Below are 17,350 nucleotides of genomic sequence, written 5' to 3' on the forward strand. Positions count from 1 at the left end.
TTCTCCATAGCGCTTCACTCACTGTGACGCGCAGTGATTTACACTCGCGCGGGGAACTATTTCTGGCGCCTAAATACTTGGGGAAGTTTACTTACTCAAATAAAAACTAAATCAACCTTCTAATCATGCATAAGAAACATTCAAGTATTTTTTAAACATATATTCTTTTCAAAACAAACGATTTTCACAGACGCGTAGGTGTTCCAGCAGTAGTTTGGCGTGCATTGGTCCATTAAAAGCTCTGGTTGGTATTGATTGATATTCGAGACGCTCAGGAGAATAAAGCCTGTTCCATCAGCAAGCAAAAATAGCCAAGACTCGACCCTCAAACATCTTACGACCTTGTAGTTAATGTGTTTACACTCCATATTCAGATATAGATATATTAATTTTATTATATAATGACAGCCATCACCAAATGCAAGTGCAGAATGACTAAACTGAACTGTATGGTTGATCTTGAGAAGTTAATATAACCTATATTGATTATGCATACAGTCTGAGACCAACACAAAGGAGTTAAAGGATTAGTTCACTTACAAATTAAATTTTCCTGATAATTTATTCACCCCATGTCATCCAAGATGTTCATGTCTTTCTTTCTTCGGTCGAAAAGAAATGAAGGTTTTTGATGAAATCATTCCAGGATTTTTCTCCATATAGTGGACTTCAATGGGCACCAAACGGTGGAAGGTCAAAATTACAGTTTCAGTGCAGCTTCAAAGAGCTTTAAACGAGACCAGACGAGGAATAAGAGTCTTATCTAGAGAAACCATCACTCATTTTCTAAAATAAAAAAAAAAAATTATATACGTTTTAACCATAAATGCTCATCTTGAACTAGCTCTCTTCTTCTTCTCTATTAGGAATCCAGCAGTAGAGACACTGCTAAGTGTATTACTGCCCTCCACAGGTTAAAGTTTGAACTAATTGTTATATACTTGCACTAGCATATTGAATATGACAATTTAGTTCAAACTTTGACCTGTGGAGGGCAGTAATTCACTTAGCAGCGTCTACACTGCTGGAATTCAAATAGAGAAGAAGCTAGTTCAAGAAGAGCGTCTATGGTTAAAACGTAATTTTTTTTTAAATGTGTAAATAATATTTGTTTTTTAAAAAAAAATATATATATATATATATATATATATATATATATATATATATATATATATATATACTGTAACTACTCAGACAATTACTTTTATTATAAATATATATATATATATATATATATATATATATATATATATATATATATACACACACACACACAATAATTTTATTATACAATTTTTTTTTTTGTTTTTGCAATGAATAAATAATACATCAAACAGTGCAGTAAGTGGAAATAATATATTAAATTATAAAAAAATTAAATAAAAAATAAATATTATAAAAACAAAATTTCTCAGACATATTTATTCATTATAAAAAAATCTAAATATATCCAAATGCAAAACCTAATAAAAGTAACTAATACATCTAACTGTACAGTGAGTTAAGATAATATATTAAATTATATAAAAAAAAAAAATTAATAATAATAATATATATATATATATATATATATATATATATATATATATATATATATATATATATATATATATATATATATATATATATATATATATATTTTTTTTTTTTTTATAAAAAAAAAATAGTAAAAAAAAAAATATAAAAAACTTTTTTTCTTAGACAATTGCTTTTATATATGGTTAAAACATAAAAGACTCTTATTCCTCGTCTGGTCTCGTTTAAAGCTCTTTGAAGCTGCACTGAAACTGTAATTTTGACCTTCAACCATTTGGAGTCCATTGAAGTCCACTATATGGAGAAAAATCCTGGAATGTTTTCATCAAAAACCTTCATTTCTTTTCGACTTAAGAAAGAAAGACATGAACATCTTGGATGACATGGGGGTGAGTAAATTTATCAGGAAATTTTTATTTAAAAAAACTAATTCTTTAACAGTCAATGACACAAATGGGTTTACATTTGATTGGTGATCTACAGTAGAAATGGTGCAGAATCTTATTTCTTAATCGCTCATTATTGCTCAAAACATTATTTATTATAACCTATGCGTCTGGCAATTTATATAGACATCTTGGTCTAACAAAGGGGTTTTTAAAGAAGTAGATGTTTAGAAATAAACAGTGCAAAACGCAATTCCCGTCACTGAAACCATTTAAAACACAGTGCTTCCTCTTCAGGGCTTTTGTGGTGTAATATAACAGCTTCCCCGCTGCATGTGCTCTTGGGTAACTGAGTACTTTCAGGAAGCTCTTTTCAAAGAAACACACCAGTTTAACGGTTTAAATCTTGACTTTATTTGAAATAACATCCACAACTCAGTGCAGCTAGAGAAGACACATTATGAAGCAGTGCGGATGAGCGTGTACACGTGTTTGTGGAACACAGATCAGTAAATGCACTACATAGAAATTATTATCATCATTATTTTTACAGTATTGCTATATCCCCTCCCCGTGGCGTGTCTTGAGCGACTGATTCCTAATCAGCCTCAAGTCTCGGGAGATTCGAACTGGATTGCAATATCCGATGTGTAAAGAGTTCTCCTTATCAGTGACTTAAAAGCTTTTCCCTCCTTTGCATTAAACGTTATAAGTTCCTGAGATCTTTCCACGGTATTATTGAGCCAAGTTTGGTCTTTGTAGAAATACAACACTGTTAAAATTTCACATCTTACCTAGGAAATGAAATTATCCACTGAAAAAAAAAAAAATGGGAAAGGCAAAAAAAAAAAAAACGGAACGAAATGAAATGAGTAAAGAGAGAAGTAAATAATTACAGTTATTTGTGACTGGCGCAGCCCATCTCCAAGTGGACCAATAAGATGACAGAATTTGCTCTCTTCAAGCCCCTCCCCCAGGCAGATGTGCTCGCTAGCACCTCCAGCTCTGATTGGCTGGAAAATCCACCCATCAGGCCCCAGTCGGCCCAAGCTGGGAGAGTGTGTTTGTTTGTTCCTCTCCCTTCTCTTTAAATTCACTCAGAGTCTTTTCTATCTTTCGTCTTCAGTCTCCTCAGGTTTTTCTCATCATTCGGCGCGTTTGCCAGGCCTGGAACTTGTTGTACGCAGCCTGAAGCATTTCCTCCAGGTGGCCCGTTAGCTTTTGCAATCAGAAAACACAGGAAATTATTATGTAGTTCCAATGTAGGTGCATCAGAAAACTGATAAATGCCTTTAAAACCTTGCAAACTTTCAAATAATATGAAGAAAATATTAAAAAAGACTGTTTATATATATAGAAAAATCCAAATACAGAAAAGGAATCACCCTCAAAATTTAAACCTCAACACACATTTTAGAATGGAAGAATTAAAATATGTTGTTTAACAAAAGTATATTTTGTTATATATATATATATATAAATCAGCCGTAATTACTTTTTGCATTTGGATATATTTAGATTTTTTTTTTTTATATAATGAATATATATATATATATATATATATATATATATATATATATATATATATATATATATATATATAAAAATTATTTTTTTTTCAGACAAAATTACTTTTATCAGGTTTTGCATTTGGATATTTAGATTTTTTTTATTTTGCTTTTTTGTAATGAATAAATAATACATCTAACAGTACAGTGAGTGGAAATAACATTAAATTATAAAAAATATATATATTAAATCATAAAAAATATATTAAATAAAAAATAAATATTAAAATAAAAAATATATTTTTCTCAGAGATGATTACTTTTGTTAGGTTTTGCATTTGGATATATTTAGATTTTTTATAATGAATAAATAATACATCTAACTGTACTGTGAGTGGAAATAATAATATATTAAATTATAAAAAATAATAATATATTAAATTATAAAAATAAATAATAATAAATAAAAAAATTATAAAAAAATATTTTTTTTCTCAGATATAATTACTTTTAGGTTTTGCATTTTGACATATTTAGATTTCTGTTTTTTGTAATGAATAAATAATACATCTAATAATAATATATTCAATTATAAAAAAATATATTAAATAAAAAATAAATATTACAAATAAAAATTATAAAAATAAATATTTTTTTCCCTCAGACAATTACTTTTGTTAGGTTTTGCATTTGGATATATGTCGATTTTTATAATGAATAAATAATACATCTAACAGTACTGTGAGTGGAAAAAATAATATATTAAATTATTTAAAAAAATAATATATTAAATTATAAAAAATAAATAATAATAAATAAAAAAATATAAAAAAATATTTATTTTTCTCAAATATAATTACTTTTAGGTTTTGCATTTTGATATATTTAGATTTCGATTTTTTGTAATGAATAAATAATACATCTAATAATAATATATTAAATTATAAAAAAATATATTAAATAAAAAATAAATATTAAAAATAAAAATTATAAAAATATATTTTTTTTTCCCCTCAGATAATTACTTTTGTTAGGTTTTGCATTTGGATATATGTAGATTTTTTATAATGAATAAATAATACATCTAACTGTACAGTGAGTGTAAAAACAAATAATATAACATAATAGAAACTAAAAAAAAAAAAAAAAAAAAAAAAAAAAAATGTCCAAATAATATTTTACACATATTCATAATACAACTTTTCCACTATATAAATTGAGTCTTTATGCATGAAAATATATAGCTGGGTTTTAAAATTTCACATTCATTTCCTAAGACGGTCATTGACCACAATGATAACAAGTGTGACCATTTAGCATTTTCTAATCGATATAATACCATTCCAAAGACGTAAAAAAATTACAATTTCAAAATGACTGAAGAGCACAAGAGGGTTAAACAGATCTCTATCCTGAACCAGTTTTTCCACACAATTCTGGAAACGATCAATTCTGACGAGCATTAATTATTCATGTGTACTCTAAGCAGTATTCAGAGAGCCCATTAGGGGTGTGGTCAGGGGTGTGGCCTTACGTTAGTGCTCAAATACTGCCGTTGGATCTTCTCCTGAAAGGGGCGGAGCTTCGTCAACTGGAATCTCTCCAGGTTAGATTTCATCTTTACCACCTGTATGCAGGAGGGAGGGACAGATAAAACAAATCATGTTGCAATAAAACAAGTATAAAAATATACTATTTGGGAATATTTTAATCAGAAGTAATTGCAGGTGCACTTCTTGACCTTCTCCTCCAGGAAAGGAGTGCTGACGGGGAAACAGGACCAGAAGTGTCGGAGCAGCTCTCCGGCGGCCGTGTATAAGTGCTTCAGCTCGCTCTGAACATCAGTGGGCACTAATTCTATATAAAGAACACAAAGATCGAGTTAATGGACTGTAAAATGCCTTAATGAGACGTAAAATGCCTAGTTTAGACCTGCAATAGCAGAGTGCATTAAAGTCTCAGCTGAGGGTACATTTGATTTTATTATAATGTGATGAATAGACCGTCTGAGGTCAAACACTGACGGTTAATGGTCTGTTGGCCTCCGCCCTGCATCAGAACCCCTCCAGGTGACAGTGCTGTGATGGCGGAGCTCGCCACACTGCTCGACATCACCTGAAACAGGCCAGAAAATAACACACACACTAGAATACAAGATTCAAACATCTGCCCACAGATCCACATCAGGCTCTCACTGGTGTACCTGCGTCAGGCGGGGTTTGTAGTTCCTCATCTCGTGCTGGATGATGCTGATGGAGTTGATGATGTCCTGACTGGTGGAGTAATGCTGCGACTGCAGAGGAATCGGGCCGTGGGAATATCTTACAGGAACAAACAAATGAAGATCTGTAGATCATACAAACATCTCCACTGCGTCTGGCAGATGCAGAATCAAGGCGCTGGTGTTTACCTGTCTGATTTCTTCAGGTTCAGAGCGATGGGCTTACGCCCAGAGTCACCCTGAAGGTCATCATATTCTATGGCTTCCTGTAATTTCACCTGAAGAGCCACAAAACATCATGAGAATCTGCTTTTATTCACATTAAAAAAGAAAGAAAAACAGTAAAAAAAACAAAACAGACTAATATGTCCTTATTATATTTATACATATTATATTTATTATAATATATATTATGGATTGTTTCAAAATATGGATATTATCAAAAGTCATAATTCTAAGACAAAAAAATCATAATTATTCAAATTAATTGAAACCATAAGTCGACTTGAGACTATGAGATAAAAATCATGATTATGACTAAATCTTTTTATGTAGAAATATATATATTTATATATATTTATATATATACTTATATATATATATAAGGTTTAATTTTTATTTTAAATGGATTTTTCCAAAATATGGATAATTATCAAAAGTCATAATTGTAAGACAAAAAGTCAAACTTATGGCATTAAAAATAGGGGTCAAAACCATAAGTCGACTCGAGACTAGGAAATAAAAGTTGAAATTATGAGATTAAAAACTAAATTATGACATAAAAAAATGAAATTATGACCAAAGGACGGAATTGTGAGATTAAAAAAACTCATAATTTACAATGTGTGTGTGTTTATAAAAGGTTTAATTTTTATTTTAAATGGATTGTTCGAAAATATGAATATTTATCAAAAGTTATAATTGTAAGACAAAAAGTCAAAATTATTTGAATTAATTGAAACCATAAGTCGACTTGAGACTATGAGATAAAAATCCTGATTATGACAAAAACTTAAATTATGAGATAAACTCAATTATGACTTAAAAATATGAAATTATGACAAAAGGATGGAATTATGAGAATTAAAACAACTCATAATTATGAGAAATAAATAATTTTGACAAAAAGTTGAAACTTTGACAATAAGTCGTAATTATGACAAAAAATTTATGTAGAAATTATGACTTATCTCATAATTTAAAATATGTGTAATAATATATATATATATATATATATATATATATATATATATATATATATATATATATATATAAGGTTTAATTTTTATTTTAAATGGATTGTTTGAAAATATGAATAATCAAAAGTCATAATTGTAAGACAAAATGTAAAAAATTATGGCATAAAAGTTAGGGGTCAAAACCATAAGTCGACTCGAGACTATGAGATAAAAATCATAATTATAACAAAAGTTGAAATTATGAGATAAAAAAACAATTATGACAAAAAGATGAAATTATGACAAAAGGACGGAATTGTGAGATTAAAAAAAAACTAAATTACGAGAAAGTCATAATTATGACAAAAACTTTTTGTAGAAATTATGACATATCTCATAATGGAAAATATATTTATTTATAAGGTTTACTTTTTATTTTAAATGGATTGTTCTAAAATATGAATAATTATCAAAAGTCATAATTGTAGGACAAAAAGTCAAAAATTATAGCATAAAAGTTTGGGGTCAAAACTACAAATCGACTCGAGACTATGAGATAAAAATCATGATTATGACAAAAGTTGAAATTATGAGATAAACTCGATTATGACATAAAAAGATTAAATCATGACAAAAAGATGGAATTATGAGATTATGAGTTGAAACTTTGAAAAAAAGTAAAATTATGACAAAAACTTATGACTTCTCTCATAATTATGATTTACCCAAGCATGATTTCAAAATATGGATAATTGTTAAATTTAATTTTTAATGTAAAATGTACTTAATATTCATATTTTTACTTATAAAGCTTGAGTGATTTTGCTACATCTAGAGGGGTCTGCTTTGTGTCGTGTTTAACAACATCCATGAACCCTGGTAACATCATTGTTTCACCTTTTTGAGCGGCGGCTGAAAGAAATCTGAATCTCTGGAGTTCCCGTCAGTGCTGCTGGTCTCACTGGCTTGATCACTGGGAGCATCCCTATATAACACACACAGAATATTCAATCTGTGACACACGCAAACACAAACACACACACTCCACTGCTGAGACGCTTACGCTTTCCGCAGGCCGGCCGCCAGCACCATGGCACTGTGGTGGTTGAAGCGTTTGATTATGGCAGAGTTGCTGTTCTCTCGCAGTGATTTGTTTGAGGGGTTTGATGTGGTGGGAACCATAGCTGTGCCGTAACCCTTCAGAGACACACAGAGACATCCGGTTACACCAAACAATCCCACACGCAGAGGAACTGTCATCTAAAGTCTAACACCACTCACCTCATCTAATGTCTTATCCTCGAGTGAAAGCAGATCCACCATGGGGTTCTTCACTCCTTGGTTCACCATAGTCTTCTGGCCTGGAAAATGTGAATAAACTCCATCAGAATACAATTCTGAGTCATTTAACACGCTCAGATGAAGTCAACAGTCCATGGCAGATCCCTTCAGATCTCAAAACTACATCAAGACTCATAGGGGTACCCTTCTCGTCCTGTTTGGCACACTCTGAGAAGATGTCCTGCTGGCCCGCATTGATCCGATCCCTGTGGAAGTAATGAGACTGAAAGAACCGCGTCCAGAACTCCTTCTCCGTCATGTTGTGAGGAACGTTCTCAGCGTATTTCTGCTTGACTGCAATCAAAGACAGAAAAGGGTCATATTCAACACTTTTATAGCATTTATTTGTCCCTCAAGTCTCAGTGTTTCCAGCACAAAACAGTCATGAACTCTAGATCTTTTCTGAGACCCAAAACAGGCTACTATACCTTTAAGACTACTGTAAGTACTGTAAGATTTTTTTAATGTGGTGGAAATGAGGAAATTATGACAAAAAGACAGAATTATGAGGAAAAAGTCAATTATAAGAATATGAGAAAGTAATAATTATGACAAACAGCTTGGACAAAAAAGACATTATGACAAAAAAAACTCAATTCTGACAAATGTTTATGTAGAAATTATGACTTTTATCTCATAATTACGATTTACTTAAGGATGATTTTTTTCTTATGTGGTGGAAATGAGGAAATTATGACAAAAAGATGGAATTATAATGAAAAAGTCAATTAAGAGAATATGAGAAAATAATAATTATGACAGAAAAAGCTTGGACAAAAAGACAGAATTATGACAAATTTTATGTAAAAATTATGACTTCTCATAATTAATATTTACTTAAGCATGATTTTTTTATTATGTGGTGGAAATGAGAAAAAATATGACAAAAAGAGAATTATGAGGAAAAAGTCAATTATAAGAATATGAGAGAATAATAATTATGACATAAAAAGTTGAAACTGACAAAAACCATAATTATGACAAAGAAACTGTCATACTTATGACAAATTTTATGTAGAAATGACGACTTTTATCTCAAAAATATGATTTACGTAAGCATGATTTTTTTTCTTATGTGGTGGAAATTAGGAAATGATGACAAAAAGAGAATTATGAGTAAAAAGTAAAAAGTAATTATGAGAATATGAGAAAGTAATTATGACAAAAAACATTTATGACAAAAAAACTGTCATAATTATGACAAATTCTATGTAGAAATTATGACTTTTTTCCTCATAATTATGATCTACATAATCATGTTTTTTTCTTATGTGGTGGAAATGAGGAAATTATACGGAAGAGGATTAGGGCCAAGCAATAATAAAAAAATAAAACCATCTCGAGATTAAAGTTGTTAAATTTCGAGAAAAAACTCATTAAATTACGAGAAAAAGGTTGTTAAATTACGAGAACAAATTCGTTAAATTATGAGAAAAATGCCGTTAAATTTAGAGAAAAAAGTCAAGATAAAATGTTGAGAAAACTCGGTAAATTATGAGAAAAAAACTTGTTAAATTTCGAGAAAAAAGTCGAAATAAAATGTTGAGAATAAAGTAATTAAATTACGAGAAAAAAGTCGTTAAATTACGAGAACAAATTCGTTAAATTATGAGAAAAATTTCGTTAAATTTAGAGAAAAAAGTCTAAATAAAATGTTGAGAATAAAGTCATTAAATTACGAGAAAAAAATCGTTAAATTACGAGAACAAATTCGTTAAATTATGAGAAAAATGTCGTTAAATTTCGAGAAAAAAGTCGAGATAAAATGTTGAGAATAAAGTCATTAAATTACGAGAAAAAAAACTCGTTAAACTTCGAGAAAAAGGTCAAGATAAAATGTTGAGAATAAAGTCATTAAATTACGAGAAAAAAGTCGTTAAATTACGAGAACAAATTTGTTAAATTATGAGAAAAATGTCGTTAAATTTCGAGAAAAAAGTCGAGATAAAATGTTGAGAATAAAGTCATTAAATTACGAGAAAAAAGTCGTTAAATTACGAGAACAAATTCGTTAAATTACGAGAAAAATTGTCGTTAAATTTAGAGAAAAAAGTTGAGATAAAATGTTGAGAAAACTCGGTAAATTACGAGAAAAAAGTCGTTAAATTATGAGAACAAATTCGTTAAATTATGAGAAAAATGTCGTTAAATTACGAGAACAAATTCGTTAAATTATGAGAAAAATGTCGTTAAATTTAGAGAAAAAAGTCGAGATAAAATGTTGAGAATAAAGTCATTAAATTACGAGAAAAAAGTCGTAAAATTACGAGAACAAATTCGTTAAATTACGAGAAAAATGTTGTTTAATTTTCGAGAAAAAAGTCGAGATAAAATGTTGAGAATAAAGTCATTAAATTATGAGAAAAAAGTTGTTAAATTATGAGAAAAAAGTCATTAAATTACGAGAACAAATTCGTTAAATTATGAGAAAAATGTCGTTAAATTTAGAGAAAAAAGTCGAGATAAAATGTTGAGAATAAAGTCATTAAATTACGAGAAAAAAGTCGTGAAATTACGAGAACAAATTTGTTAAATTATGAGAAAAATGACGTTAAATTACGAGAAAAAAGTCGAGATAAAATGTTGAGAATAAACTCGTTAAATTATGAGAAAAAAGTTGTTAAATTACGAGAACAAATTCGTTAAATTATGAGAAAAATGTCATTAAATTTCGAGAAAAAAGTCGAGATAAAATGTCGAGAAAACTCATTAAATTACGAGAAAAAAAAGTCATTAAATTTCGAGAAAAAGGTTGAGATAAAATGTTGAGAATAAACATAAAATTATGAGAAAAAAGTTGTTAAATTACGAGAAAAAATTCGTTAAATTACGAATTTGTTCTCATAATTTAACGACTTTTTCTCATAATTTAATGACTTTATTCTCATAATTTAATGACTTTATTCTCAACATTTTATTTAGACTTTTTTCTCGAAATTTAACGAGTTTTTTCTCGTAATTTAACAACTTTAATCTCGAGATGTTTTTTTTTTTTTATTATTGCTTGGCCCTAATTCTCTTCCGTAAAATTATGAGGCAAAAGTCATAATTAAGAGAATTCGAGAAAGTAATAATTACGACATAAAAAGCTTGGACAAGAAGCCATAATGACAAAAACTAAGACAAATTTTATGTAGAAATTATGACTTTTATCTCATAATTATGATTTACTTAAGCATGATTTTTCTTTCCTATATATGGCAGAAATAGGCTTCCATACAGAACGTATCGTGACAAGCTCACTGATAAAACTTCATCCAAAATGGTGGATTAAAGGAGAGAAAAATTCATTCAATAACTAAATGTATCAATAGAAGGCATTATGTATGTAACAGAGTCTATTAGTTTATAAACTATTTTTGTTCTAAATCAGTCACTTATGAGGATCTGTATGAGTTAGGACGCCGCCTGTGTAGGCAGGAGACAGCCAGGCAGCTCACTAGGGTTTGAAACAGACACATCGTTTGCAACGACTGTAGAGATAGTCGAATGTGAGTAAGATCTTAATGACATCTCTCACCTGTAGGGTAAGTCCTGAAGATCGACTCGATGATGTCAGAGGTCAGATTGTACCGCAGGCCGTTGCAGCCGTCTGTCTGTGGTCTGATGTCGGCCTGTAAACATGATCATGAGGTGAATTTTTATTCTAAATACATTTTTTTTCTCATTCCAGAAGCCATTTCCCTCGGATATACGTCGCTATAGGGAAGAAAAGACTATTGCAAATTCTGTTTCACGCCGACTTTAAACTGTTAATCTTGTGATACATTTAAACTCACCAGGAAGGCAGCAGAGATGCCCACTTCCTGTTTGTTGTTGTTGGCGAGGGAGTGCTCCACAGAATTCAGGCTCAGCCGATTGGCCCAGAACTCCTCAGCGCTGATCACCTGACTCACCACTAAGTCCTTATAGAGCTGGAACAGAACAGGGTCTTCCTGCAACATCCTGAAACATAAAGCGTCAGCTGGAGGTCAACCAATGCGTCTGTCCACACGTTCATGAGAGAGTCGAGTTTCGGCTTATAAAGCAGACGCCTTTCACGGTTCAAATAAATAGAGCTGGGCAACAAACTCAAGCTCCTCCCACATTTCTCTTTAAAAATTCCCGTTTTAGACTTCTAATTCATGACCAGTGTTTTGTTTTGCTCTATCCTCTGCTCTTCAGCGTTCATCAATACGTCATGCGTCAGGTCAGGTCAGGTCGCCAGAGTCTACACGAGTACGGAAGCCAGTGATTCTATAATAAAGTTATAAATATGGATATTTTTCTTACAAAAACCTTTATTAACCCCCTGAAGCCATATGGATTACTTTTTATGATGGATAGATGCACTTTTTTGGGCTTCAAAATCCCTGTCAATCCCATTTTAATGCCCATTTCCACAAGATGTAATATAGTCTCTGGTGTCTCCAGAATGTGTCTGTGAAGTTTCAGCTCAAAATCCCCCAGGAGATCATTTATTATAGCTTGTCAAATTTGCCCCTATTTGGGTGTGAGCAAAAACACGCCGTTTTTGTGTGTGTCCCTTTAAATGCAAACGAGCTTTCCAGAAGAGGGCGGAGCTTTAACAGCTCAACAACAACAAAGCTGGAGAATCTCACGCAGCCAAAATGAGGATTGTCAGTAACGGTGTTCAGCCTTACATTGTTCAAACCGGAGTCGACACTGATGGAGAGACTCAGGAAGAAGTTACAACTTTTAGGACGTTTCTGAATGGTTAGTGGATAAATTTATGTAGTTGCTGTGGAGTTGATTCAACTCATCCACTAGCATGTGCCGTCATGTTCATCTCTTGTGCAAATACAGCGTTGAATTCGTTGTGGGGTTAGTGATGTCACTAACCCAGGAAGAAGCTTCGTTGTAGTTCCTACCAACCGTTTAAACAGAGATTTCTGTAAAAGAAAATCTCTCCCTTTGCATTGAACTTTGAGCGTCGTAACTTTGCAGATGTTGTTTATGCTCAAACAGCAACATTACACACTAACTAAAGCTAAAAAAGTGAAATCATAATCAACCACCCCTTTAATATTTCTCCGACTGTGTTCGTCTGAAAGAAGAAAGTCATATACACCTAGGATGGCTTGAGGGTGAGTAAATTATGGGATAATTTAAATTTTTGGGTGAACTGTCCCTTTAATAACAGCAAATGAGATGCAATCAAAATGTCACCTGTTCTTCTCCTCCAGCTCTTTATTGGCTTTCTTCTTGAACTTGGGCAGGAGCTGCTGTAGGAGTTCTTTGGTGGCGTCTCTGTCCTTCAGTGCTGTGCTCTCATTGGCGAAATGAAAGGTGGTGCTTTCTCCCGTGTGCAGAACCAGCTGGAGCTGGATCTTTGCCTTACCATCAGGACTGATCTTCTGACCTGTACAAGTATAGAAAAAAACAACAATATATATGCATGTATAATTTTGTCTGATTTATAATTTCTACATTACCATATTTCATCACTGAACTCGAAAGGTTTGTGCACTGTTAAAAATTGATTACTCTACAAGGAAATTGGCATTGATTGGCATTTCTATTAATCCATGCATAATGTTGGTCTTTTAAAGGATTAGTTCACTTTCAAATTAAAATTTCCTGATAATTTACTCACCCTCATGTCATCCAAGATGTTCATGTCTTTCTTTCTTCAGTGGAAAAGAAATTAATGTTTTTGAGGAAAACATTCCAGGATTTTTCTCCATATAGTGGACTTCAATGGGCACCAAACGGTTGAAGGTCAAAATTACAGTTTCAGTGCAGCTTCAAAGGGCTTTAAACCAGGGGCGTAGGAGCGATTTTGAACCTGGGGGGGACAGTAAATGCCAGGGGGGTTCGGGGGAAATTCCCCGGATTTATATATATATATATATAATATAAGCACTTAAATGCTAATTTGTAATGACTTTTGGGAACGGATTGCAGTGTTTTTGTGAGACTGTGGTGGGTGGACATCGGTTCCTCTAGGGGGGTCCGGGGGCATGCCCCCCCGGAGGAAAATATTGTACATTTTAAATTTAAATGCATAAATCTGGTGTATTCTGAGAGCAAAATTACGTGACTAGATCAATAAAGAAATTTGTTCTCTTGTAAACAATTTTGTGCTCTAAAAGTAATTTATTTATTGGTGATGGTAGGGCACATTAGTCACGTACACAACATATAGTAGGCTAAATGATAGTTCATAAGTGGTCAAACATGTAGAGTACACATTTAAACCATTAAAAATATGTAGCAAAAGAGGTTACCTTTGTTGAATTAATTTATTAGTGGGAGCCTGTATCTTTGATTTGTTAACCAATCCAGAATGCACTAAACACAACATCTCATTATAGAGAAAAATAACAAATGAATAAAAATATATTCATAAGCTGACCAATAAATAAATAAGTAAACTAGGCGAGTATATAATTCAGCAGCAAAAAATATTCTAGCCTAAAAACTTTGCACAGTAATTTTATAAATCCAAATGTTAATAAAAAGTTTAAAATTACTATTTGTATTATGAAATTAGATTTATATGTAAATAATTATATGTATATTAATGTAACATTAAAAGACGCTTATTTTAAATGTATTGTGCAGCTTTTTAATGGGGCAACAAGCTATAGATACGACAGAACAAAATAGGCTATTAATAATCTTTCAGTGTGCAAAACCATGATAATATGAAACGCTTCAAAACAACAGCAAAAAACCGCTAATGCGCATCCCGGGTGCAGAATGATGTGCTTGAAGCAATATCGAGTCAGAGCGCGCAGTTGTGCTGTGCATTGAAAAGTTCATGGTACAAAGAGAATCCCTGTGTACATCTGACTGTATCTAACAGTTTATTAATCATATGTTTCTTTCATTTTTAAATTCCAGTTATTGTGACACGAATTCATAGTCCTTGTGTTGTGCGATCTAACAGACACCCTGTAGCCAGTATGATGACATCGTTCAGAAACAGCAATAAACTCCAGCAAGATGAAGTCATTTTATGCAAATCCACAGCTCTTTATCTACATATCAAGTATTATAATGGGAATATATCATATTGGAGAGTTTTACCGTGCTGACTGTCGTTACCGAACGCGACGCGCTGTTTAAATGCTGAATGATTGACAGCTGTAGCGGAAGGGAAGACGAGTTTCTGACCGTGAACTTAATCGATGTACATATCCTTCTGTCCCTCACATGAAGCTATGGAATGGCTTCAGATGACTTTGAATATAGTGCACGAAAACTTAATTGGTGCTAGTCTACTTATTTTGCTCTATGACTCCCACTTTTGCCATATAAAAGAGCGCAATTTACGGTGCGTGTGTGTGTGTGTGTGTGTGTGTGTGTAACCATAGCGACAAAACGACCAACTCTCGGAACCTGCACTTAAGCCTATAATTTCGTTTTTAAAAATTTAATTATGCATTTAAAAGTTGCAGAATGGATTAATTTGGAGACTCTGAAATCGGCAGAGATAGGCAGGCAATGCAAAACAAAATCTGACATTGGGAAATAGTGAGGGGGACAAAACTTAGATTTTGAAATGTGGGGGGGGACGTGTCACGTATAATGGCTCCTACGCCCCTGCTTTAAACGATACCAGACGAGAAATAAGGGTTATATCTAGAGAAACCATCGCTCATTTTCTAAAACAAATTAAAATTTTATATACTTTTTAAACACAAATGCTCGTCTTGCACTGCTCTGTGATGCTCCACGCATTACGTAATCATGTTGGAAAGGTCACGCGTGACATAAGTGGAAGTACCAGATCCAGTGTTTACAAAGCGAACGTTCAAAGACTAAGACAAACGCTCTTTACAAAAAGGTAAAACAACAATGTAGGACAATTTTGAAGTTGGAGGAGAAAATGAGATGACCTTTCCAACATGATTATGTAATGCGTGGCGCATCACAGAGCAGTGCAAGACGAGCATTTATGGTTAAAAAGTATATAATTGTTTATTTTTTTTTAGAAAATGACTGATGGTTTCTCTAGATAAGACTCTTATTCCTCGTCTGGGATCATGTAGAGCTCTTTGAAGCTGCACTGAAACTGTCATTTGGACCTTCAACCTGTTGAACCCCAGTGAAGTCCACTATATGGAGAAAAATCCTGGAATGTTTTCCTCAAAAACCTTCATTTCTTTTCGACTGAAGAAAGAAAGACATGATCATCTTGGATGACATGGGGGTGAGTAAATTATCAGGAAATTTTAATTCTGAAGTGAACTAATCCTTTAAGGCATTGCTATAGGTATTTTAACACATCAAAGTTTACGCAGTTCCTTTACTACACCAAGCAAACCCAACTGAGGCTGAATTCTGGGTGAAACTCACAGCGGATGTCGGCATACAGGTGGCTGACTGTGAAGCGGTCCTTCCCTTCTGGACCCCAGGCGATCCGCTCCGCCATCAGGTACAGAGTCCCGTCCTGCTTCCTCTGACGGACCCTCTTCACCACCAACAACACCTCCTCAGACAGAGACGCCATGACTACAGAGAGAAAGGACAGTCCAACCCTCATTATTAATGCAGGACATTCAGATCAAAGATGAATGATGTGAACATAATAAGATTGCAGATATAGGTATTAAATCTGATCTATATAAGATATGACAACAGATTCAGACTCAGAATAGAAATCAAGATCAGATCAGATTCGGATTAAGATCCGAATTTAAATCAGATTCATATCAGACTGAGCTAACAGCACTAGCACAAATCACTTTTTCTTCCCAAAAACCTTTATTTAATGCAATTAATTAAGACTCATTCTCAGTACATGTAGAAATAGAGAATCTAAACTACTGGTTTTTAAAGCCAAAGACATTTTAAACGCAACAAAACACATTTTAAACACATTCAAAGGTGATGAACCTGAAATCTGCAACTGAGAGCTGAACTCACGCTCACAGCCGGAGACTTTAATTAACTGTTTTATTTCAATGTAATAAACTCTCACCTGGCGCTCCAAAGCTGCTGAAGCCGAAGCCTCAATATTGATCTTGTGGTAAGCGAAGTGAAATCAGTGTAAATGACAGTATTTGTGTTTTATTTACAGTCGTTACGGACGCCGTGAGTGACAGCAGCCCTCAGATCCGCCATAGAAACAGAGTGAAGCGGGAAACTGTGACGCGCTTCCTCATAACGGCGAGAAACGGAACAGATTTCAAAATTAAAGTTCTAATGTGGATTGAAATAAAATAAAAT

The 17,350-nt window shown here is 32.5% G+C and overlaps 1 protein-coding gene across 1 annotated transcript; it reads right to left on the reverse strand.

Moving 5' to 3' along the window:
• Window positions 1-2,312: 2,312 nt before the first annotated feature.
• On the reverse strand, window positions 2,313-17,272 carry gtf2h1 (general transcription factor IIH, polypeptide 1). Its single transcript, XM_048158828.1, has 15 exons — window positions 17,103-17,272; window positions 16,478-16,633; window positions 13,340-13,532; window positions 11,950-12,115; window positions 11,691-11,784; window positions 8,315-8,464; window positions 8,111-8,190; window positions 7,893-8,026; window positions 7,727-7,814; window positions 5,841-5,929; window positions 5,634-5,751; window positions 5,455-5,545; window positions 5,172-5,287; window positions 4,965-5,057; window positions 2,313-3,140 (listed from the first exon to the last, which is right to left on the reverse strand). Exons 2-15 carry the CDS (start codon window positions 16,629-16,631, stop codon window positions 3,054-3,056), a joined length of 1,653 nt encoding a protein of 550 aa, XP_048014785.1. The 5' UTR covers window positions 16,632-16,633; window positions 17,103-17,272; the 3' UTR covers window positions 2,313-3,053.
• Window positions 17,273-17,350: the final 78 nt, after the last annotated feature.

The sequence above is a fragment of the Megalobrama amblycephala genome, linkage group LG15, assembly GCF_018812025.1.
Source record: "Megalobrama amblycephala isolate DHTTF-2021 linkage group LG15, ASM1881202v1, whole genome shotgun sequence".
Classification (NCBI taxonomy): domain Eukaryota; kingdom Metazoa; phylum Chordata; class Actinopteri; order Cypriniformes; family Xenocyprididae; genus Megalobrama; species Megalobrama amblycephala.

Excerpts from the sequence above, each read along its gene's own strand:
- gtf2h1 (XM_048158828.1), bottom strand. The coding sequence starts at position 16,631 with ATGGCGTCTCTGTCTGAGGAGGTGTTGTTGGTGGTGAAGAGGGTCCGT. Across the intron at positions 11,785-11,949 it reads GCATCTCTGCTGCCTTCCTG|GCCGACATCAGACCACAGAC; the intron begins GTGAGTTTAAAT and ends TCATGTTTACAG. Across the intron at positions 3,141-4,964 it reads GGCAGTATTTGAGCACTAAC|CTAACGGGCCACCTGGAGGA; the intron begins GTAAGGCCACAC and ends TGATTGCAAAAG.